We start from the raw sequence: 24,947 nt of genomic DNA, 5'->3' as shown, positions 1-24,947 counted from the left end.
ACAAGAGTTTTCTTAGGCAACGTAGGTTTAGTTATGCTGATGAGGTGATACCAGAGCAAATAGAGCAATGAGGCCAGTAGTAGACCCCATACTCAGGCAGGACAATAGAAGTAACAGTCAGGACAATCAAAGTAATCGGTGTAGCCGCAGGGAGTAGTCCTCTGCTCTCCCGCCGCCAAAAATGCTGAAAAACAACCTGTATCCGTTCGACATGACGCACAACTCCGTGACAAAAGAAAAAAAAACCAAGATGGCTGCCTACTTGGGCACCATCTTGTATTTCTTCTTTCTTCTTTTGTTTGTTTGTGAATGTTTTGAATATAGTTTGTTCATGAATGTGAATACGTGAGCAGAGTGAAGCAAACACGTGTCACTCCAAAACAGGATTAGCATTTTTAATCCACAGCAGCAATAAAATAAGCCTCTTATGTCCACGTGCGCGTTGTCATTATTGTTTATGTATGAGGAAGTGATTGCTGGTCAGCGTTGTGCATTGCAGATGTGCACGTTGAAGATGACGAGAGGAGTGCTGGCATGGTCATGCAATGATGTGTGTCATTCGGAAGGCATCTTCGGTGACTGTTTACAGGTCAGTCGGTTACCTGGAGTTGAAAATGATGATGTTGATCAGGATTGTGCTATTTTATGTTTAAATGTTTCCTTTTTGTCAAATGTTTTTATTTCCAGGAGGAAAAAAAATGTTCAAAATGCCCCCATTTCAAATTGAGTTTGTGGAACCTGCATTTGATGTAATCTTAATGGTGTTAAGATTGTGTTACTGTTGTTTTTGGAACAACAAAATAAGTATTTTGTTTGGATAGCAAACGCAAGTCCGTTACATCATAGGTGTCTTATCCGTAATCTCTTGTGTACCTTCTTACAATGAGATAATGATGCTATGCAATGCATATCCTATTAAATATACAGGAAAGGCTTTATAAATACATACCTGTCAACCGGCTGTATTTTGCCATATACTGTATGATTTTTGCACATTTTTAGATGTGTATGGCCTACGAGAAAGTTTGTACAGGAAACACAGAAATTGTTCAATATAATTTTGAGATATTTTTTATTCCGTTTTCGTCATTAAATATTAGCAGTAATGTTATAACAAATATCGCTACTCGTAAAAAGCAAAGTCGACCACCAAGAAAACAAGTCCGTGTGAAAAGTCTCGAGAAGAAACAAAAGTTCTGAGAAGACAATTTCCGGTCAAGTGGAATTTTATTTTAAAATCAGTTAAATTAAACATTTTATCGTGTTTTTTTTCACCGTAATATCATTCATATTTTTATAAACATTATACTGTACATCATAAGAACATATGTTTAAATTCATTTTTTTTTGCTGTCGACAAATTGAATCTGTCCACAGAAAAAAAAGTCACAATGCTCTTCAACAAAGAACATACTTAAAGGACAACCGACATCACTTTTTTGTTTCCTAACTGACAGAAAATCGTTTGATAGCATCTAAAATACCCAAAACACGCGGGCTGATATTTTTAGTCAAATGCAAAACACAAAAATGACTTAAAGTGTCCAAAATCTGCAAAAAATTGAGCTGCGAATTGGGCATTTTCAGAAAGTTCCGCCCCTAGTTCGTGACATCACGCCAAGACGTCTTGCAGAGACTATTACACCCGCGCTGCAAGAAGGAGAGGTACCGCCGCTCGTTCCTACCGACTGCTGTCAGGCTTCACAATTCCCAATGATCACATGTGAAAAAAAAAAACTGGACACTTGTAAATATGGGTTGTTGCAATATATCTAAATGCATTTCTTGATTCTGCATTATGTACAGTCTTGTTTATAGAACGGTTTTTGCACATCTACATTTGCACAGTATACAGTTGACATTTTTATTTTGTTATGCTTAGAATATCTTGTTTTCTATCCTTTCACTCCCAGCCCAACCCCATCCCTCTTCTATTGCTGCTGTGGACTGCAAATTTCCCCATTGCGGGACGAATAAAGGTATTCTGATTCTGATTCTGATTGCTGGAGAATTACGATGTCGTTATATGCAGCTGCAAGGATGATTTTGAAATCAAAGTGAAATTGTTTACAATTGTAAAAACCTTTCAAAGTGCAATGGAAAGCTGCTGCGGGGTTTGGTGGTGTCCAAGTGGTTAAAATGTCTCATGATTCTCAGGTTCAGTGTTTGGATCTCGGCTTGGTCGTCCCACATACAATTTGCATGTTGTGCTCCTGCTGTAACAACAACTGATCCCTGCGGTGCTTCACTCTGTGCTTTATATCCTTTTAGCGCTGACTGACTGCCTAGAGATCAAAAGATCCTGACTGCCATCACCATGGAAACAGTGTCCCTACAAAAGCAAGAGGATCCGCAAGACTGCCCGATGCAATGCGCTGTGGACGCCTGCCTTGATTCTGCTGCGCTTGAACAAAAAGCCCACAGAGCAGAACCAGACAATAACACTAAAATGTTCCAGGGATACAGGGATGAATGTCAAGCCAGAAAGTCAGACTGGGTTCCAGCAATCCAACAGACAAAATCTAACGAGGAACCTGAAGAGTTTAATATGTTGATTGGACAAAGCGGTTCCCAAAAGGATTTCTCCAGATTGAAAGTGAAGGGTCCAGAGTGGCCCAGTGATGACGATATCAACCCAAATAACAACTTTGCTGACTGTCACCACAATGTTCTACAATTCTCACCATCTGAGGAGGCTTCTCTTGCCCTTTCTCTCAGGCCACCTAAAAGTATCACTCACCAATTTCCATTTGTTTTTTATTCACCAACATTTGCTGATGAAGAAAAGGAAAAGAACACCTGTGGTTCCAAGTCCTCAGACTCGAATGTGGCTGTCAGTCCCTTGGACAACCATCAGGCGGAGCTACTACCCCAAACCCAACATTCGCTTCCCCCCAAGGAAGCAAACCAGGAAACTACTCAACAGGTGCTCTGCCAGAACTCTGCACCTTTGTCTGTCGTTGCTATGGAGCCACCCAATCAGGGTGGGGCACCTTCCAAAGGCTCTGTCTGTGTTGTCACAGTGAGAGAAAGGCAGGAAGAAACGGCAGGGCAAAGGACAGAAGGGGAAAGCGAAACAGGAGAGCAGTACTACGGTGGACCGGGAGGGAACAAGGTAGATGAACGAGAGCAAGGTGAAGGACTGCTAAAATCTTGTGGATTGAGGCAAATCCAGGAAGAGAAGAGAGAAAATAACAACAGTACTGAGGGTCGTAAACTCATCAAAATGGAGAGTGACTCAAGTGACGACAGCCAAAGCGACAGCGGATTATCGTCCGACTTCTCCCCACGTAGTACTCCCAACATCCCCGCAGCCCCCCAAGGAACTCGACCCAAAGAAACCCCCATTGAGAGGGAAATCAGACGGGCCATCGAGCGAGAACATAGTCTGAGAAGATCCAGGGGACTTCCGAATGCATCCCCGGAGTACGTTGAGATCCCCCTGATGAAAACTGTTCTCAACCAGACCATCGCTACCAAAACTGAGAAGTATCATAATGCAGACAGGGAGCTAGCAGGAAAACTCATGCAGCATGACATCCATGAGGAGGTCGGCCGAGAGCAAGATCTGGTCAAGTTGGGTAAGGTTCCTGGTTTCTATCATAAAGGGACAGTTCGTCAACTGAAAGAGAAGAAACAGATTTTTGAAGCCTTTCAAACCCGCAGAGAGTCATCTTTGAGCATGTCCAGTGTGAGCAGCAGCGGTTCCAGCTCTAGTTCATCAAGCTCATCACAGGCGTCCACCGTGAGAAGCTCAGAAGTACAGAGTACAGAGCTTGTGATAGGTGCTCATGGGTGTTCACCTCCAAGAGAACCGAGTTTATCTGAGGGAATGTCTTGCCAAGTAATCATTAAGGCGAACAAGACCAGTGTCCCAGGACAGAAGCTTTACCCAACCAACGCCAGGGTAGATGGCCTCGTCCGTGTTGATCAAGAAGCTTCCAATGTCCTCCCATCCGGATCCGGACAATACAATTTAGAGATGCAAGCAGAGGAGATGCTACCTAAGGAGAACCCTTTCTTCAAGCTGCGCTCCCTCACAAATGGTATTAAAGTGGAGCAAGATATCCGGGAGGCTCAAGAGAGGGAGAAAGAGCTCCGCAAGCAGAGAATCTACTTGTATGGGGGAGGAGGAGATGGTGGTGGGTCAGCCGGCATGGATAGAAGAAACCTCCAAGGATCTGTTCTGGATTCTTCCAACTCTTCTGCCAGTGGGCGCAACAGACACACAAAAGGTCAGGGTTTGTGGGTTTTATTCACATCTCAAGTATCTTATTTTGGGTGGTCTCAGATTGAATCATAGCTCCTAATTTGAAGATTTAATATGTTGAAATATGTTTGTATGTATCGTAGTTGATAGTCGTATAATGTGTTTAACCGTGTGGATGAGCGAAGGAATTTAGTGATGTCGGATTGTGTTTTTATCGATAATCCTATGTGATATCGTGATACTTCAGATATCATTGATATCATGAAGTAATGTTTACTAAACTTTTTTTTTGCATTGTTACTTACATGAGTTTAAAAAAACTCTATTTTCAGAGTTGTAGATGGTGATTTATATTGGTGTTGGATTATTTTGATTCCTTGGATTCATAGCATTGATATTGGAGTTTTTAGTTAAAAAAAATGTAGTTTTCGTTTGACTATAAATTGAAAATGTAGTTATATTCTGTGAAACAATGTCGTCATATACAATCACATATTGCAGTTCATTTTATTGAACTGTTTTTTTTATGCTAACCTGAAACGATAGATAACTTGAGCCAGATAGCGTGATGATATCATATCCTAATGTACACACTGTGATTGCCACCCCTCTTTGGAATTGTGACTGTACTCGCCCACTCAACTATCGACTCATTTAAAAAATTCTCCTTTATGAATTGAACTTGGCTCAGCATCAATTTTAATGTCATGCGTGAGTGTGTGTTTGCTGTCAGGGAGGGTTTCTCCACAGTCTTTGTGTAAATCTGAATGGTATCACAGGGCATAAAAAATACCAAAGTGAATGCTGTGTATGTCTATGATGACGCTGGACAAATTATTGTCTCGCCCATTCTTCCTAATACAAATCAACTTCTTCCATCTCCACCAGCCCGTCAATCTGTTGGAAAAATCAGCGCGTGGCCTCCAGCCCAGGACCATGAAGATGCAGTGAACCAGCAAAAGGTTAGCAAGGGTGCCTTGGCGCTTGATAACATCATTCTTAAAACACACTCAAATATGATCTGATATTTCTGATTATTATTACACAGCACCTTGCAATTAGTATACTTGATTCAAATGAGTTCCATGACCACAAACATGGTATGGTAAATGGAGGTGTCACGATCTGGTTGGCGACCAACGAGTGTCGCTGTTGGCACCGCCTGCAGCCGCACAGGTGTTGGTCGTTCCAATCAGTGGCAGTTGAAAGGACTCCCGGCACGACCATTCCGTGTCGGGTAATTTCATTGAATGCGTTTGCTTCACCCTGTCAGGTTTGTTTCATCTTGGCAGATTTTTACTCATGGTTTTCTTTGATACTTTCTACTTTTTTGTTCGGATGACTTTGATGTTTTAGATTTTGTTCCTGCTGACTTTATTTTAATACAATTTGTCAAATACAATACCTGCTCCCTCCTGCCTGCTTCCAATACAGTCTTTTTCTGTCCTGGGTGTTGATGCTGCCTGACCAGCAGACAATTCCATACTGGATGGCAGAAGCGACCACCCTTGAACTCCAAAAGACCTCAGTTTCCTGAGTAGGAAGAGGCGACTCTGTCCCTTTTTGATCACGGCATCGGTGTTTGCAGTCCAGTTCAGTTTATTGTTGAGAAGTAATAATAATTACTATAACGTTGAGATATTATCTCCAAGGCGACCTGCAGCAGAACGACACGGGGGAAGAGGGGTGGGTGTTTAATCCGTGGGGGTGAATATGAAATGTATTCTTGTTAAAAAGTTCCCAGGCTTCAATGCAGACAGCAAACAAGCATCTCCGCGGCGCCAAATGTGGGCCGCAAAGCATCTGATAACTCTCGGAACACACAGTGAGGATCTTATCTTGGTAGATAAGGAGACAGGGAAGAAGAGTCTGGGGAGTGTGTGTGTGTGTGTGTGTGTGTGTGTGTGTGTGTGTGTGTGTGTGTGTGTGTGTGTGTGTGTGTGTGTGTGTGTGTGTGTGTGTGTGTGTGTGTGTGTGTGTGTGTGTGTGTGTGTGTGTGTGTGTGTGTGTGTGTTAACTCCCATTACCTGCCTTGTGGCTTCTTGCATCTATTTCAAAGTGTTGTCTCCTCTTTCTACAAACTTTCTTTCTGTTCATCATCTGTGGCTGATTACAGTGCCATAATAATTTCGGCTCAGGGTAGTAGTAGGTGGGGTTTGAGATGAGACTTGAAGGTGGGAAGAGAATCGATGTTACGAATGTTTGGAGGATGTGAGTTCCAGAGTTTTGGGGCAGTGCAGCTGAAAGCCCTGTCCCACATCGTGCTGAGACGGGCGGGGGGGGGGGCACACAGAGGTGGAGGGAATTTAGATTCACACACACTGGCCATTAAACTGAAAAAAGTGTAACAAAAATTGATAATTTTCGAAATATTGGATTTCATTTTATGATGCGAATCAATCCTCTAAAAATGGACCACACTGATTCGCTGTGGCGACCCACAAGGGCAAAGCCGAAAGGAAAAGAAGAATGTTACTTTAGGTTTTTAGAAAGTGCAATACTATAGAGTCGTAGTTTTCTCTTTAAATCATTTTTGTAATTTTGTTGTTTTTTTTTTCGGGTGAGGCTGAACAAATTAATGTGTATTCCATTCATAGCAATGGGGAAAGATGATTTAGGTTTATACAATGAAGGAGAAACTTCCAAGCCTTCTGAAAGTGTGTAAAATAATTTAATTCAGACATTTTCATCTTTCATATCATGCATTCGTTTTCCTAGATTTTTCATTTTCTTTCACTAAAGTTTTCCCAATCATTTAGTCTCACCTTCGCTTTGTTGACCTTGATCAATGATGCCCCCCCCCCATTGTGCATTCTCGCCATCATTTAGGTGATGCAGACCGCCCACAGTTCCAGACACAAGACACCCTTGGTGGACCTTTGGGAGTCGGGCCTGGTCAACGGATACAACGTGGACGATCAATAATGAGGAGCAAGTTTTGAAAAAAGTTGATTTTTGTAGAGCGTGTGAATGATGAAAAGGGTGAAGTGAGGACATCAGACAGAATTTAAAAAATGACTTGAAACTAACTGCACTTGTACACGTTTTAAAGGACAACCGACGCCTCCTGACAAATTGTGTCCATAATTTATAACATCACTTCAAATGACTTCTATTGAGCGTATTTTACAAAGATTCCACAGCATATAGCTATATTTTGCGTTTTAAGATTTGCGCTGAATATTCAGGAAGTCTTGTTTTCGAGTTTATGACGATGTCTGACGTGACATCACGTATGGAACGCAAGCGACACGCAATGCATTTTGGGTACTTTGTTTGGTCTGAAAACTTTGTGTTGATCCGTGATGATGGATGAAATTAGAAGGAAAACACAAAAATAAAGCAATGGTGAATCGTTGTGTGTTGCACCAAGACTACTATTTGATACTACTTGACACAAATTCCCAGCAGACAAATCAGCCCATTTCCAACCGAGCTTGGGCACCATCTTGTGCATTATCTGGGAGCTACATTGGAGTCCAGACAGCTCAAAATGCGATAGAAGGACTTCTTTAATCAATTGCAAACATTTATGCTTTCCTCTTCAGAACTATTTCAATCATATTCAGAACTGGATGATTAACAAGAAAGCATCTTCTCCGAATCTGAAGCCATTGTTTTGATTCTTGAGCAAGGCAAAGACGTCTTGGCGCGACGTCACGAACAAGGGGGCGGGACCTTCTGAAACTCTCCTTTTCCGGGGTCATTTTGAAGTAGTTTTGGGACACTTTAACTCATTTTTATTGGTGTTTTGTATTCGACTAAAAATATCAGCCTGCGTGTTTTGGGTATTTTAGATGCGATAAAACGTTTTTCTGATGTCAGTTAGGAAACAAAAAAAATGGTGTCGGTTGTCCTTTAATCTCAATATCCTTCTGATTTTCTCTTAACATTTTATCATATACCAAATAAAAGCAATAGATTAATTATGCGACATTTATAATTGGATTATATTAGCTCTTTTGTTTTACATGACCACATTGCAAAATAAGAAAAAGATACATACTTATGAAACATTTCTTCCACAAAAAAAACCATAATCTGCTGATTTTTGCCAATTTCTCTTATTCTGTCTAATTGATTTTTTTAAATTCTGTTATTCACTGTACTGTATATCCATTTTTTTATCATTCATCAGTCGATAAATATTTTCGATGAAATCTATTTCGCCAAATCCACATCGGCCTCCAAAAATTCATATCGGTCCGACCCTCATAAAAACAATGTAAACTTTTATGATTTTATGATACCACCCAGTTCAACATTGATGCTATAAAAGAACACATTTTAGTGCTTATGCCAGGTAGTTTTTGAATTCAAAGGTATTTTCAGATACATAATCATTGTGTCTTTGATCATCAATCCATGTTGAGTCTTGGGAATCATTTTGTTACTTATAATAATTTTGATTGGTGGAACACACTGCTTCACACTGGCGACCATTTATAATTCCAAGCATGTGTAAAGCGGAGTCTGATTTAAAAAAAAAATAAGAATAAAAACAAGCTCGCATGTAGTTCACTGCTATTTTATTTTATGTTATCACCAAATTGGCAATAATAAGCTTGTCACCCAGTACTATGAACAAACCAGGACTTAATCCTGGACTTTACCGTCATGCGTTGCGCTCGGATGACATTGCAATAAGAGTTGATCCAGATTTTGCAGGTGAATTATGATAGTCCAGAGTACACGTGAGTGAATAAAAGTGCCGCTATTGCTGACACTTTCTCGAGTCATGCTGTAAATGTTTAACTTTGGAATGGAATTTGATATTAGCTAGCAGGTGACTCTTTGTATTCTATTTTATCAGCAGTTCAGTATTTGTCTGTCTTTAGATTGGCAGAAATATTAATGGGATAATGTAAAAAAAAAAGTAAAGAAATCCATCACAGTCATCAAGTCTCTGTTTCTATGGCAACTATTCAGGTATTTAAACCAAAAATTAACATATAACAAAAATATTAATATAAAACAAAAAATGGTGTTGTTGTCCCTTAAAGGACAACCGACGTCACTTTTTTGTTTCCTAACTGACATCAGAAAAACGTTTCATAGCATCTAAAATACCCAAAACACACAGGCTGATATTTTTATTCAAATGCAAAACACCAATAAAAATGACTTAAAGTGTCCAAAATCTGCAAAAAAATGAGCTGCGAATTGGGCATTTTCAGACAGTCCCGCCCCCAGTTCGTGACGTCACGTTAAGACGTCTTGCATTGCTGGAGAATCAAAACAATGGCTTCAGATTCGGAAAATATGCTTTCTTGTTACACATCCAGTTATGAATATGATTCAAATAGTTCTGAAGAGGAAAGCATACATGTTTGAAATCGATTAAAGAATGTATTCCATGCTATTTTGAGGCAACATTGCGGAGAAATGTCTCACCCAAAAAGAGGCAGAAAATTGCCACCGAGCTCCTGTGACGAATGAATCAACCCGTTTCCACAGGCTGATAAATTCCTTAAATGGAGCTTGGACGCCTTCTTCTGGCTCTTTCTGGTGCAACATGAGGTTTTCAGACCAAACAAGCATTGATGTGATGGAAGGACTGCTACAATGTGTCCTTTTTTTCAGTCACGTACGGACTCGTCACCAACTCAAAAACAAGACTTCCGGAATATTCAGCATGAATCTTAAAACGTAAAATATAGCTATATGCGGTGGAATCATTGTAAAATACGCTCAGTAGAAGTCATTTGAAGCCATTTTACAAATTATGTACACAACTTGTCTGGGGATGTCGGTTGCCCTTGAAGTATGCAATGTGCCCCGTGGATGTTTCAGTGGCGTCCACACACATCAAAACTGATTTTTCTCAAATATTTGCATCATAAGGCTTTGCCTGGGCGTGGGGGTGTTTTTGAGGCACGTTCAAGAGAAAAGAGGATAACGAGGATGACATAAAATCGTAATGCGGGACAGAAGACCGGCGTGTTGTATTTAGATTTTTTTTATCAATAATGTCACATGGCAATTGTGTACCGAGCACTTTTCGGAGTCGAAGTGTGAATGTTTATCTTATAATTACCGATTAACTTGTATCCAACATCATGCTATCTAAGTGTTGCTATGCAAGTTTATTGCTGTTCAAGGTTATGCGTCAGATTTTAATCCCTACCAAGGAAAAAATGTAATTGTATAAGAGGGGCAGCACCTCACTACTTGGGGGGGGGGGGGGGGGGGGGTTTGATCCTTCGCACATTTGTAAATGTTGCTTCTTCATCAATTGTAGAATAAATAAATGCCATGATTGTTTGAATACTTTTGTTGTTAGGGTGGAGAATGATTAAGAAATTAAGTTTTGGGTACCGTTTTTTTTTTGCACTTGCATTTTTTTTCATAGCTCAATCCGAACAAATAATTCAACACATCGTTGAAATGCTAATGTTAGTGTAGTATTGATTAGTGGCTGTTATTTGAACACAAACGGTTGAGGAATACAATAAGAAAGAAAATATAACAAGCTTCTCAGGAATATTATTTTATATTATATTATATTATATATACTTTACTATACTATACTGTACTATACTATACTGTACTGTACTATACTGCATTGTACTGTACTATACTATACTATATAGTACTATACTATACTGTACTATGTTTTGTTATGTTATGTTATTCAGAAAATTTGGTACAGCTCATCAGTCAGTGCACTTGTAAATGAAATGTATTATTATTATAACGTGTCTGTTGAACGGATTTGAAAGGAAATAACAAAATCTATCTGCACAACACTGTGAGAAATGACCTTTAGTGCTGAATTCTTGGGCAGCACACAAAAACGAGGCAAAGGTACATTGCCCTCAAGTTTGCTTTTCCTTCCATGCAGCAAAAAATAAAATAAAAAATGACCTTTGTATGATTTTTGTTTGTTGTGTCGTGGTGCATGTTCCGAGCTAGGATGACATCAGTTTTTTTCTTTATTATTAAGAAATCAAGAACAGTGCAGAATTTATTCCAGAAACTCTATTTGTTTGAACACAGAAACAGTGACCCCTGCTGGATATTTCGCAGTAAACATTTTTTCTCCATAAAATAATCCCCCTACTTGATCTCCCAATTTGTGTTGGCCCAACATGAAGACGTCCACACAAATCAGCTCGCTGTCCAAACCTCCGAATACAATTTGTATTTTATTAATTTGTTCATGAACATGAAAGAATTCTGCTGGCAGTATCTCATATTTCTGTAAAGACTTTCAACTATCAAAAACAAGAAGAACCACGATGAAACATCACTTTCAATTTTGATTCGCTTGCTGAAATTATGAAATAAGGAGAATTTTCGCTTGTGTGTATGTCTATTCATTGCATTTATACACACAGTACTTGTCCAGCTAGCTAGCTTTCAATCTATTTGAGTTACTTCCGAGTTGAGTGAACCCTGGCGCGTGTGGCTGCCACTGCTCATCCACCCAAAAAAATATCCTGTGACTGTAAATGACCTTGAGAGTTCTGAAAGGCGCTTATAAATTAAATGTATTATTATTATTATTATTATTATTATTATTATTTATATATTATATATTTATATATATCATTTTCTATTTTCCACGGCTGTATTTCAACAAGAGACAAGTGGTTGTATTCATTAGAGCATTTTACAAAAATGTCATATGCATGTCTTTTTTTTCATTCAGAAAACGAAAACAACAGGACATTGGCCTAAAAGAATGGATGGCTTGGTTTTTACAAACAAAAGATGGCTGGAGAATGTTCTGAAAAATAGAAAATTGTACAGATCTGCAGTCCACAATAACCCACAATAAAATAATATTCTTAAAACGAATGAAGCATCACAAATACATCCCACAATACAACCCTCATAAGTAAACACGGCAGATTTTATTTCGGAATAGTAGCTCAGTGGCAGGTACATAAAATAAACATCACATTCCATCTAATTGAAGAAGTGTGCCTCTCCACATGAAATAAGGAAGTAAGGAAATTGCCTTTCCTGTCCTGCTGTGTTTAAAGACTGCTGATGCTACACAGACACACCGTAATAAACTATAAATATACATAAAGAGAGAGATTTCTAATGGATGGGGTTTGTGAATGTGGAGTGGGAGTTCCATAATGGGGATCTGGAGTTGTTGTCTGTTCCCATGTCCCTGCTGGCCCATTCCTGCATACACACATGCGCACATAACATTAACACAATAACAACACAAGCTGCGAGCAACCCAGCATGAAAGTATTTCCTGCAGCGTAGCTTCTGGTTTATTTCTCATTTTGGTAACCTAACACACAATTTGGGGAGAGACTTTCACATTTCCATTAAAGCTCTTCATGAAGAAGAAACATTTTACAGTTTGACCGGGAAAAAGTCATCTGATAGTCCACTGGACAGTCGATGAAAAGGTTTCTTCAGCCGTCATCAGTACTTCTTTGAAGGTGACGGACGTATCATCCATTGTCGACGATTTTAATCATCGGCGTTACCTTGACCAGTTGAAGAATGTTTGGCAATAGGTATTAGCATGAGCATTCGTGCTAATCGTCTTCTAAACACAAGACTTTTCATCACATAGTATCAGCACTAAAAATGACACCGATTTAAAGGGTTAGCACCGATGCTTATGCTAACACAAAACAGAAACCCTATATTGTGTCGTGTTTGTACCCGAATGCATTATTTTTACCTTTTGGGATACACGAAGTATGCTGACTCAAAGGGCTAATATAATTCAAGCCGACTGAATTGACCTTGGTTGTAAAACTGCAACTGAGAATTAAAGCTGACAGGTAAATAAGATAAATGTCTAATCGATGAGAAGGTTTCTTCAGCCGTCATCTGTACAAATTTGAAGGTTTCGGACGTTTCGCCTCCTATCCAAGAGGCTTCGTCAGCGAACTAAAGAACTAAAAAATGTCTAATCTTTGTTTCGACAAAGGTTGAAATATGTTATTGGAAATATATCTAGATGGGTCCTATAGATCATTGGAGGATTTTTGTTGATGTGACGTTGGCAAGTGGCGTTATAGCTGATGAGTAATAATTACCTGGGAGGTCACACTGGCACACCTGAGGGCTAGGTCTGAAAAAAAAAAACATTATAGTCACAATATCAATATACTACTTTACTAGATCAGCGTTTGCCAACATGGGTTGGCCCAAGGCACGTTTTACATTAGATTGCATGGCAACAACAAAACGGTATGTACGATATACTGAAATTAAGATGATCTTGTTTGAGTTTACTGTAGGATTTACTGACTGCTATCATGCTATCCCTGTGTGAATGTCAATCAGGTGGATACAACAAATTATGTAACTTCTGCCATCTAGTGGAAGAGTAATTGTTCTACTTGTCACTTTCCGTCAAGGACAAAACATTGCAATTGTGTTCAATAAATTATTCACAATCAAATTTGATTTGCACAAACATCGTCATGAAATTATCCTCATTGGAAAGAGCCTTACCAACGACATGGTCCCTGGCGTGAACTTGAGTCCAAAACTTTGCTTCTGATCTAAGAAACAAACAACAAAAAAGTCTCACACTGTGCTATTTCCTTCTCTTTGAAACAAATGACAAATGAACACTGCTGCCATACTCAATACCTTTTGTTGTTTTCATCAGCTGCTGCTTTCACTTTAAGAAAAACAAGCACACTTGAGGCTAAACAAATGCAACATGCATAGTGGTGCACTCGGTGGAAATACTGTACCTTTTTTGTGCACCACTACCCCCAGGAGGGCCAGTGAGCAAAGGAAAAGCACCACAGTGGATAAGGAGCCAAGGATAAGAGGCCAGTCCACACCTGACACATCTGCGAAAAGGCGAGACAAACACGTACCTACCGTATGTAAGTAAAGTCAAGGTATGGAAAAGTCTTTCTATCAAAATAATGATACCTTGTGTTGATGGAGGAGGAAGATCTGAAAAAGAGAAAACATTTTGCATGTAAATCCATTCAAATCTCTATTAAAAAAAAACATCTAAAACCAGGCAATGGTTCACAAACATATACTGTACATGTTTCTAGTTTGAAAAAAGTTTGCATGATACTTTAAATATATATACATATATACAGTAAAGTCTCGTTATATCGATATCCAGTGACGTGCGGTGAGGTTCATGGCTGTTGAGACACTGACGTCATCGATGACGTCACCGCTCGTCTCTACTTGAACGGTAAATGTGAAAATTCAGCGATTTTGAAAAAAATCCTAAAACGGTGAAGTTAAATGGACAAGAACTTTAAAGTACAAATCACTAAATACATCTAACTGTTTAATTTATTTTTTCATTTGATATTTCCATGACAGCTTTCCATGATGACAGGTGAGGCACTGCCTCACCTGCCTCCACTGACTGCACGTCACTGTCGATATCGGTTATATGGATAGTACTGCTTATTACGATACTATTTCTATGAACGCAAGGAGAACATTTACATGCCGCAGGATCGGATATATCGATAGTCCGGTTATATCGACATTTTTTCCGACTCCCGAGAATATCGATATAACGAAACTTTACTGTATATACAGTAAAGTCTCGTTATATCGATATTCAAGGGAGTTCGAAAAAATATCGATATAACCGGGACTATCGATATATCCGACCCTGTTTGCATGTAATTTTCTCCGTGCGTGCATAGAAATAGTATCGATATAACCGGGACTATCGATATATCCGATATCGATATAACGAGACTTTACTGTATGTATGACCGACCGGGGACTGCGGCCCATGGATTTTACTAGGCCATTCTGGTTTCAAAAGTTGAGTGGTATGACAAGGTAAATTGCCATCAAGCCAGACACTGTTGGCAAATAATCAATCACTGACTTATCGTGTATGTACCAAAACAATGGATCTTTTTAACCATGTTGCAATGCCGATTACCGATGACACTAACGAGAACAAGGGGCGCAAAATCAGTACCTTTTGAAATGGCCAGAGGGCGGCTGCGTTCAGAATTCATCCACTTGTCCCCCATGAGGACACTGTACTGACACTGGTACAAAGCCATCAGAGTGTCCTGCACCGGTATTGCAAAGGCGCTCTTGTGACTGGTGACTTGTACATGATGACTGTCCACTGGAAGTTGACTGTCCATCAAGTAAAGGGTGAAAACAGCCCCAGGGTATGCAGGGGAGCCCGTGCAGAGCATTTGCCACACTTGTGTGTGTTGCTGGAGAATTAGGGTGGGTACAGGCAGATCATCTGGATATATACCCCCCCCCCCCACACACACACACACACAAAAGAAAAAAAGATGTGAGAAGGAATCACATATTTTTTCAGATTCTCAGTCGAAAAACTGGACAGACTGTGTCAAATACCTTTCACAGTTATTTGGATTTTGTTGCTGATCGTTGAATTGACGATGTCCACTCCATGTGTAGTGTAGTAGAGGCAAACATACTCGCCGCCCTCTCCTTGCTTTACGGGCCCCACACTGAACTCCCCCGGTTGGGATTCCAAGTTTAACATCCGAACGTTATGATGCTGGCTGATTATCGACTCCTGCCCATATGATGTCCTCAGCAAAATGAAGGACTTTGGTTTGGAGGTGGACTGAAGAGCTGGGACAGAGCATCGGAAGTACAACATGTCGCCACGTTCAACCATCCCGCTGGGAGGCTCCACTGATAAGACTGGAGGTGGCAGGCTGGGTATCGCTTGTGTGGTGGCAACATCTGGAAAGGCGGGAAAATATGTACAGTATGACTATGATCAACACTCGTGGGACAAACATCTTCATCAATGTACCCGTTCATGCACCATTGATAGATCTGGCCTTGGACTAATTTAGGGTTACAACAAATCTGTCAGTTCATGGAAAGGACAACCCATTAAAATGTGCCATTCTTTTGTTTATAGTTGTTGGTACTTTGGACGTCCAGGGACATGGTATTCAAATCAAGAAGACTATGTTTTACGAACATATCCCTTAAATTTGCATATACTCTACAACACAGGTGTCAAAGTCAAGGCCCGCGGGCCAAATCCGGCCCGCCACATCATTTTTTTCGGCCCGGGAAAGCAAATCAAACTTGTTACATTCCATGATGATTGCTAAAATCTGAGCCAAAATTTCATATTTTTGGATGTCAACCACAATAAAAGTCATTATTCTTGACTTCAGATTTGAAAACAAGATATTCATTAATTTGCTATGTGCTCTATATGTAATGTTTGAAGGGATTTAAACATTCTAATGGGTTCCCCAAATTCATAACGGCCCTCGAGAGGAAACCATAACTACAATGTGGCCCGCGGCAAAAAATGACTTTGACACCCCTGCTCTACAATAAATAGCTTGGCAGAAGGCTGCAGTAGTTGGGCGTCGGTCATTAATGGCTGCGTCCCCTGCCTGCAGTAAAGGACAATCTTTGTGTTTGAGTCTTTGTTCACCGTGTCCGAACAAATATCTCTGACAACCGTGTAATCCGATAACATGATAAACTGTCCACAGTTGAAGTCAAAAGTCAGGGTTAGTAATAATAATAATAATAATAATAATAATAATAATAATCATAATCATAATAAGGGTTTTTGTCATTTTTGGCCAAATTGCAATACCCACAGAATATTGAGTTTTAGGTCTACATAAACATTCAGGGCAGTGTAAGAAACCTTAGACTCTTCTTTAATCAAAAAAGGGTTAATTCCTAAGTTATATGGGTGTGGAGTTATCTGAGGTTGAAATGGGGGCGGCTGTACAAAAGGCAACACAATACATACATATTGAATTATATAGCGCTTTAACAACAGCTGAAGCTGTAACAAAGCACTAACATGGACAAAAGGCAAATGTTGGCCCCACGTGGAAGGGAAAAATATTGTCAGAGGTCTGACCAGCACTTTATCGACACCCCACACGAGAAAAACCAAAATGATGAGAAGAAAGGAGAGGTGGAGTGGCGATGCGGGTGTGTAACTGTCGCGGCTTGGAATTGAAGCGGATTTACGTGGGACAGGAGATTTCAGACAATCTCTTTTCATAAATGAATACTACAGCTTTGTGTTTGCTTTCAACATTTAGCTTGTACCGGACGTGCACATTACAACATGACGTCCCTGAGCCACTGGTGAAATGGACGCTTTGATCCTCTCCTCTTTCATCGAGAACTGCTTCATGCAACGAGGGTGCAGAAAGTGCTTAAAGTTGAAAGACTGTCTGTGTCCTTTGTGTTGTGTCACTTTTTTTTTAAATTTTGACTTCAAGATGAGGCCCCGTGAGTGGCTGCCTTTACAGCAGCTCCTTTATTTTGTTTTTGCTGCTGTGAAATGTAAATTTCTCCATTGTGAGACGAATAAAGGCTCATGTAATCTAATGTAAAATTCCCAATTTGCGGGAACAATTTGCAGAAGGCCATTTTTTTAATGAATGTCGAGGAAAAAAAAGACACACCCCATGGAATAATATATAGTATTTCATATATTATTCCTTCGAGTGTATCATGTAGTGTCGTATCCTGCCATGGTTTACCGCACTTGCTTACCAAATCTCCTCTTCTAACCTTCTGCAGTGTGCTTTTTATTTGATGTTGTAAGTGGGTGGTAGCTTTCAATATGAAATGCAGCAGGATATGACAACCGCAATACGCTCGCGGGCGCACACACACCGAGCGCAGGACAATGAGACGACATAGGGAGCTACCGCAACGGATGGTAGTGTTTATTATTTCATGCCACAAGTAACGGTAAAAATCTGTGCCGATTTTTATTTTTATTTTTTTAAGTCATGTGGTGACATCTGACTGTTATTGTGTATGGGTGACCCTTAATTTGTCTCACAGTGGAGAAATTTACATTTCACAGCAGCAAAAACAAAATACAGGAGCTGCTGGAAAGGCAGTCACTCTCGCAACGCCATCTTGAAGTAAAACAAACAAAAAACAAGTAATGTGACGACACAAAGACATAGACAGTCATTCAATCTTAAGCACTTTGTGCATCCTCATTGTTGCATGAAACTTTTACATGAAATAGAAGACGATCAAAGCATCCTTTACACCAGTGGATCAGGGACGTCATGGTGGAATGTGCACTCCTACAAGCATAGTTTTGAAAGCAAACAAGAAGCTGTAGCATCCATTGACGAAAAGAGATTGTCTCACGTCTCGTGTCCGGCGTAAATCCGCTTCAATTCCAAGCCGCGACAGTTCCACATATGCATCGGCAATTTAGTGGATTAGCACTTACCTGTTTGTTGTTCTGTCTTTAAATAGGGACTGAAAGCACTGTAGAGGCCTTGCTGGTTCTTATACATACAGCAAAAAAGTTCAGGTTCTCTTGCCACTCTGAGCTGGACAGTGAAGAAAACCTCCTCAGATGGCGAAAGCTCTACTGAATCCACCTTAAAGAAAGTTGGAAGTCATTTAATCAAGTGGACACAAAAACGGCACCACAAAAGATCTGATGTCCCCAGAAAAAATGTAAAACCTCCTTGGTGAATCTGAACAGTTTGAAGAGAACTCCTTGGTGACCTTCTGAGGTCCGGCAAACCAGAACCACGGAGTCCCCGGACCGCGAATGTATCCGCAGTTCAGGTGCCGGCGGGTTTTGAGGAGACGTGGAAGCCCAAAATGTTCCTACGGTTAAAAAAAAGGGACGTTACACAAGAGAAATCAGTTCCCCTTCCAGATGAAGCAACATCTGAGCCATGTAACATGCAAACACGCAAAAAACGTGATCGATAATATTGGACAAGCTTGCCGATGGACCGTGTTTCTTACCCCATAGTGGTAAAAAAGTTAGCACCAGCGTTTGTATCCAAAGCCATCGTCCACTTTGCATCCTTCAGGCAAGAAGAAGAGTTGAAGCTGGCTCTCGAAAAAAAAACTGCTCTCTTACCCCCCTTGTCTCTTCCTCTCTTGGCGGATGTCATATGTGAAAGCAAAGTCATGTTGTGATGGAGGGGGTTGAACATGTAGACACTTCCTCTTGTGCGATGTCCAAGTCGGATGTATGATATCATCTGAAGCAGGCCCACCATTGTTTTTACTTTAGTCCATTAAATCAGATTGTTTCTTCAGCTGGTGGCAATGCAGTGCAGTAATCCTTCGTTTTTTTATCTTTAATTGGGACCTATCCATTATCCATTAATTGGGAACTATCCATGATCGACAAAAAATCCGCAAAGAGTTATATAATACGTCTGTGTAAGCTCTCAGTCGTACAGGAGTGGTCCATTGATGAAAAGGTTTCTTCAGCCGTCATCTGTACTTTTTTGAAGGTGTCGGATGTTTCGCTTCTTATCCAAGAAACTTTGTCAGCAAACTAAAGTCTTCCTGGTAGTTTAGGCCTTATATATATCCCTACTGTCCAGACATGGCGGACTCTGCTATGATAGGTTTGGACCTATCATACCGATACATAGCACATATATACATAGCGATAAATCCGCGATGCACTGGAATTGTGGTAAGTGAACCGCGACGTAGAGAGGATCACTGTATTCCTTCAGGGCCGAGAGTGGCAGTTCCACACGTTGTCCAGCAGGTAGTGTTGTGGTGCAGATAATGGTCCTGATTTGTTTACAAAATATCAATGTTGATCTGGACCGAGCCAGTATACGAATATCCAAAAACAATATTAACTCATTCAAAATATGAACCACTTTTGGAGGGACCAAAGACCAAATCGATAAGACCAAAATATTTATGTCCAATAAAATCAATCTGATTATTTACTAAAATCCAGATTTATTAGTTGCTTGCGCTTGTTTAAAAAAAACAATGGGAATATGATCTTTAAAAAAATATTGCATATAAAATTGCAAGGGGTGGGATCCAATTTGCTTCATTTTCAACATCTTTCCGCCCAGATCTGAGTGTAAATTATTTAACAATACTCCCCGCCTCTTTAATCTGTCCAATATATTTGAAAAGTGAACGCCTCAGGCTAACTAACTCTGTTCTCCTTTTTGGTAACCTTCACTGCAACCCTTAAAATAGTTTAACTCTTCCCTGCAGCACATCACTGTATGTCCCATTTCCAAGCTCAAGGGGACAGAAGCGACCCATTTTGATCGCAGACTGAATTCCTTGCTTAAACTCAGATGGCAAGTGGCGTGACCGGACAGGATGTGGGTTTTCCTACCTGCAAAATAACGCTCTATCCTTTTCAAAAAAAAAAAAATCAGCTTGCAAAGAGACAGATGTATTAATCAGATCGATAGATCTCAGAGGAAGGAACCACTTTCTGCATGGGCTAAATGATGGAAGAACGTCTGTAAAATTTGAAATGTATCATTTGGCAACATTGCAGACGCTCCTCAACTTACCAATGAGATACTTTCCGAACGGTCATTGAATGTATGTTAAAGGCTTATAAAAGTATGTTTAAAGGATAACTGACGTCTCCGGACAAGTTGTGTCTATAATTTGTAAAATGGCCTCAAATGACTTCTACTGAGCGTATTTTACGCTCAGTTTAAAGATTCCACCGCATATAGCTATATTTTACGTTTTAAGACTCGCGCTGAATATTCCGGAAGTCTTGTTTTTGAGTTGGTGACGAGTCCGTACGTGACGTCACTGAAGGATCGCCCCTGACCGAAAAAACGACACATTGTAGCAGTCCTTGCATCACGTCAATATCTTTAGCTGTACTTGTTTGGCCTGAAAACGTCATATTGCACCAAAAAGAGCCAGAAGAGGGCGACCAAGCTCCATGTAAGGGGGCGGGACTTTCTGAAAATGCCCAATTCGCAGCTCAATTTTTTGCAGATTTTGGACACTTTAAGTAATTTTTATTGGTCTTTTGCATTTGAATAAAAATATACTGCGTGTTTTGGGTATTTTAGATGCTATAAAACGTTTTTCTGATGTCAGTTAAGAAACAAAAAAGTGACGTCGGTTGTCCTTTAATTCAAAATAGCTTCATATAACGATTGTGTTTTGCAAATTTACACCCATGTCCAAACATACACAGTCCGGGATAGAGGTGAGGACCTGCAGAGAACGACCAATGACAATCAAGGACACCACATTCCAAGATGGCATGGTTATCCTGTAACTATTGAGCTATACGGGAGGACTGCTAATAAACATAAACATGAGTTATTCACCCTAAGATGACCCCCACCAACCCAACCTCCTGAAGTCTACCCGTGCAAAAACATACAAAAATCTTTTGGAATTAATGTAATTCACTTGCACATTAGCCCACTTTGTTATTTTTTTCCACCAATAAAATGTTGTACACTTCAGGTCTGCTTCAATAATGTGTACAGTAGAAAATATGTTGAAATATTGAACAGCTCCACAAATCTTTAACATCTCGTCATTTATTATGCAGTTGTTACACTTACATAAAAGGCACATTGCAGTCTTGAGGGAGCGCCGTGCTGGCGTTGCAGCTGCAGTGGGAGTATAGGAACTGAGAACCGGTTGTAATTTATGTGACCTTAGCTTGACTTTGAACACTGTGTCGTTTTTAATCATGTGTCTTGCAACATGTCTGGACCGTCTGTTGCAAAGGTCAGTGAATGAGTTAAGAGTTTTCCTCAGAAGTGTTTTTGAGCAAAATGTATGGAAATATATATATATATATATATATATATATATATATATATATATATATATATATATATATATATATATATATATATATATATATATATATATTAATGTTTAAATTGTTTCCCACAAAGAATTTCAAGTAATTCCTCGAACACGTTCCCTGTTTATTGTAATTGGTCAGCGATTAGTGTTTCCTGAAAAGGAAAAATATGAAAGAACTTCACTTCTGGATCATTGCATTGACACTCCTTCTGTCTCCCTCTCCGACTCTCTCATACTAGCATGCATGCGCTCATTGCGGGCATCATGAAAATGAGGGAAAATCAACACAGCCATGGGCCAAAAATGGGCATCTGCTGCTGTAAGGATGTTGCTATAGTCAACTTTGAGGGTTCACAAGAATCATGTTAGCACAACTTTCACAATGCATGGCAGCCTGACTTAAGTCATGTCTTCAAGAGTGATTTACACACCACAAGAAGACACTCTTAATACTGCTGGCTCAAAAGTATGCCAAATCCAGCTAACTCGGTGCTGGGTCCAAAAGGGACAAAACCAGTGCCAGGTTATTTGAAACCTTACATTTATTCGTGATTTCTTTAAATGCATTAAAAAGAAGCACTGTACGTAGTGCAATGATGAATGTGAATAAACAATGACATTGCTCTGAGACACAGGAAACAAATGCTTGCACAATCTCAACAGTCATAAAGTGATGTAAGAGGTAAGGAAGTTATGGATGTAAGAGGAAAGGAAGAAGTAGAATAACAAAATACAGGAGCTTTAATTTCTTTAATTATAATACCATCGCACATGTATTATACATAAAATAAGGTATAGTTTGTGTAGTTTTAAGGGTTAGAAAATTAGAAAGTAGAAAATTATGTTTTATGAGGACCTGGGAAGGGATTATTCTAATTTTAATGGTTTCCTATGGGAAATTAATTTTTGGGATACACACTTTTCGCCTTACACGCTCTGTCTGGGAACCAATTAAGTTCCTAAGCCAATATACAGTGAGACCTCAACTTACGAACTTAATTGGTTCCCAGACAGAGTGTGTTAGGTGAAAAGTGTGTATCTAAAAAAAAAAATTCCCATAGGAAACCATTATGGGAATAATCCGTTCCTGGGTTTCCATAAAATATAGTTTTTAACTAAATAAGCCTTAAAACTACACACAACATAACTTATTCTATGTATAATAAATGTGCTATTGTATTGTAATTGTAAAGAAATACACTGCATTGTATCATAAAGTCACAAAGAGAGGCACATTACATGAGGACTGTAATTAAAGAAATAAACTGTGCTGTAAAATATATTTTTTTTCAACTTCTTCGATTGCCCGAGACCGTCGCTTTGAGAGCACGGAAACACCTTTTGCAACAGACTCACCTTTGATGGCTTCTCTGTTCCGGAGAATGGGAGCAATGGTTGACTTAGCATAGCCTTGCTTAGCCACTAAATCACACAAACGCACACCTCGTTCGTGTTTTTCAATTACAGTAAAGTCTCGTTATATCGATATCGGATCTATCGATAGTCCCGGTTATATCGATACTATTTTTATGCACGCACGGAGAAAATTACATGCAAACTGGGTCGGATATATCGATAGTCCCGGTTATATCGATATTTTTTCGGACTCCCTTGAATATCGATATAACGAGACTTTACTGTATCTCCTTCTTCTCAGCGACGGTGATTTTATTTTGTGTCTTCTTGGGCTGAACACGAGCCTGTGGTGGTTTATTTCGGTCCCATCATAGTAAAATTATCAGCAAAAAGCTCCAAGTAGGCGATCGACGTGTGCATTCAATGAGAGGGGGTGTGCAAAGTAGCGCCAGCTGGAGCGCTGTTCGGTCGTGGGCTTCCGCCGAAGATCACTCCGCCAGCCGTGGTGGGTGTGTATTATGAAAATAGTGCTTATTATAAGGTTTAATTTTCATAAATTAGAGGTTCGTAAGACAAAAAGTTTGTAAGATAAGGTGTTTGTAAGTTGAGGTCTCACTTTATCACTGTAAATGGTTTGGGATCCTTAGGTTCCCGACCCCTGCAGTGAAATAACCACATACCCATGTTGTGACACGCTCATGACCCCAATAAGTGACCTACAAACTCACAGCTTTTGAAAGTGTATTTCTTTCCCTTTTCGTCCCCCACCCTCTCCAGTCTCGACATCATTCATCTTGCTGCAATGCGAACACAGCAGTGGGTGGAGAATCCCCCCTTGTGAAGTCTCAGCAGAACTTTGTCAACTCAAATGAGGTGAATTTTCATTCTGCGAGATAGAATCGCTGACTTAAGTTGAATTTATAGTGTGATCCAGTTTGTACTCTGCTTTGATTGTTAGTGTTACACAGACCTGATTAGAATTGCAAATGAGTACCTTTACAAAACGGAACGAGTGGGTCACCCAGTAAACGGCTACAAAAACAAATGACTACAAACCACCAGTTTATAATTGTTATTGTCACTGACCTGTTTGTAGAAATGAGACCAATTCTGGTGCTTGTGTTGAGTTATTATGCAGTGCCGCCAAAATCAGGTCAACTCTGTTGCTGCATGAGAGAATGTATCGCCGCTAAACTGAGGTTTATTGTGTTGATGAAACTAACACATCAATATGAAAATTGTGGCATTCGCCTATTAACCCTCAAGTTCTTATTTAATTATTACTTTTCTGTCACTTTGATGTTGTTGAGTTATTGTCAACTTTTAACTCATTCATTGTCAGACGATGTGCAAAAGTATGTCGACTCCAGTGCCAGGGTTTCTATTATTGTCACTTGAATTCCAGGACCCACAGAATATACATTTTTAGGACTACATAAACAATCAATACAGTGTTAGAAAACTTGGACTCTCTTCTTCCATCAGAAAAAATAGTTAATTCCTAAATTATATGGGTCTGGAGTTATATGAGCTTGAAATGAGGACAGCTGTCCAAAATGCACTAATGACATATTGGTTTGTATAGCGCTTGAACAACAGCTGAAGTAGGAACAAAACTAACTGGAAAAAGGGGAATTTTTATTGTATTCTGTACAGCCGCGTGCAGGCTAGCTAGCTAGCAGTAACTTCGCCTCTGGACCCGGCAAGTTGACTTTTATTCCGATCGTTTGGCTGGATTTTTACCAATCATGAGGAACGGAAAATCACTCATGTTAATGGTAAGTACTATTACAAAGTTATTTTAAATAATACATTCTGACATTGTGGCTCTCAC

General features: G+C 39.8%; 2 protein-coding genes and 1 long non-coding RNA gene across 4 annotated transcripts; 2 read left to right on the top strand and 1 right to left on the bottom strand.

The window, feature by feature from the left end:
- The first annotated feature begins 481 nt into the window (after positions 1-481).
- misp3 (MISP family member 3) lies at positions 482-9,108 on the top strand. Its single transcript, XM_089005839.1, has 4 exons — positions 482-589; positions 2,272-4,235; positions 5,099-5,172; positions 7,040-9,108. Exons 2-4 carry the CDS (start codon positions 2,318-2,320, stop codon positions 7,133-7,135), a joined length of 2,088 nt encoding a protein of 695 aa, XP_088861965.1. The 5' UTR covers positions 482-589; positions 2,272-2,317; the 3' UTR covers positions 7,136-9,108.
- A 2,942-nt stretch (positions 9,109-12,050) lies between these two features.
- LOC148892717 (uncharacterized) lies at positions 12,051-19,250 on the bottom strand. 2 transcript variants are annotated; one of them, XM_089005840.1, is made up of 11 exons: positions 18,926-19,250; positions 18,633-18,781; positions 18,393-18,546; positions 15,524-15,880; positions 15,123-15,404; positions 14,087-14,110; positions 13,900-14,001; positions 13,793-13,823; positions 13,652-13,701; positions 13,231-13,265; positions 12,051-12,352 (listed from the first exon to the last, which is right to left on the bottom strand). In XM_089005840.1, exons 1-11 carry the CDS (start codon positions 18,984-18,986, stop codon positions 12,263-12,265), a joined length of 1,335 nt encoding a protein of 444 aa, XP_088861966.1. In that variant the 5' UTR covers positions 18,987-19,250; the 3' UTR covers positions 12,051-12,262. The 2 variants fall into 2 exon arrangements, 1 of the variants encoding a protein (XP_088861966.1); XR_016116191.1 differs by lacking the exon at positions 12,051-12,352 and having other exon boundaries at positions 13,793-13,827; positions 13,903-14,001; positions 18,926-19,001.
- Positions 14,024-24,891, top strand: LOC148892716 (uncharacterized). The gene is made up of 3 exons (XR_016116192.1): positions 14,024-14,052; positions 23,891-23,986; positions 24,770-24,891. It is a non-coding gene; the product is annotated as an uncharacterized LOC148892716 (long non-coding RNA).
- The last annotated feature ends 56 nt before the right edge of the window (positions 24,892-24,947 follow it).

This window comes from Hippocampus bargibanti, linkage group LG10 (genome assembly GCF_051943395.1).
Source record: "Hippocampus bargibanti isolate YZ-2025 linkage group LG10, ASM5194339v1, whole genome shotgun sequence".
Lineage (NCBI taxonomy): Eukaryota > Metazoa > Chordata > Actinopteri > Syngnathiformes > Syngnathidae > Hippocampus > Hippocampus bargibanti.
The sequence above is the reverse complement of the archived record's forward strand: the minus strand, read 5'-3'. Positions and strand labels throughout refer to the sequence as shown.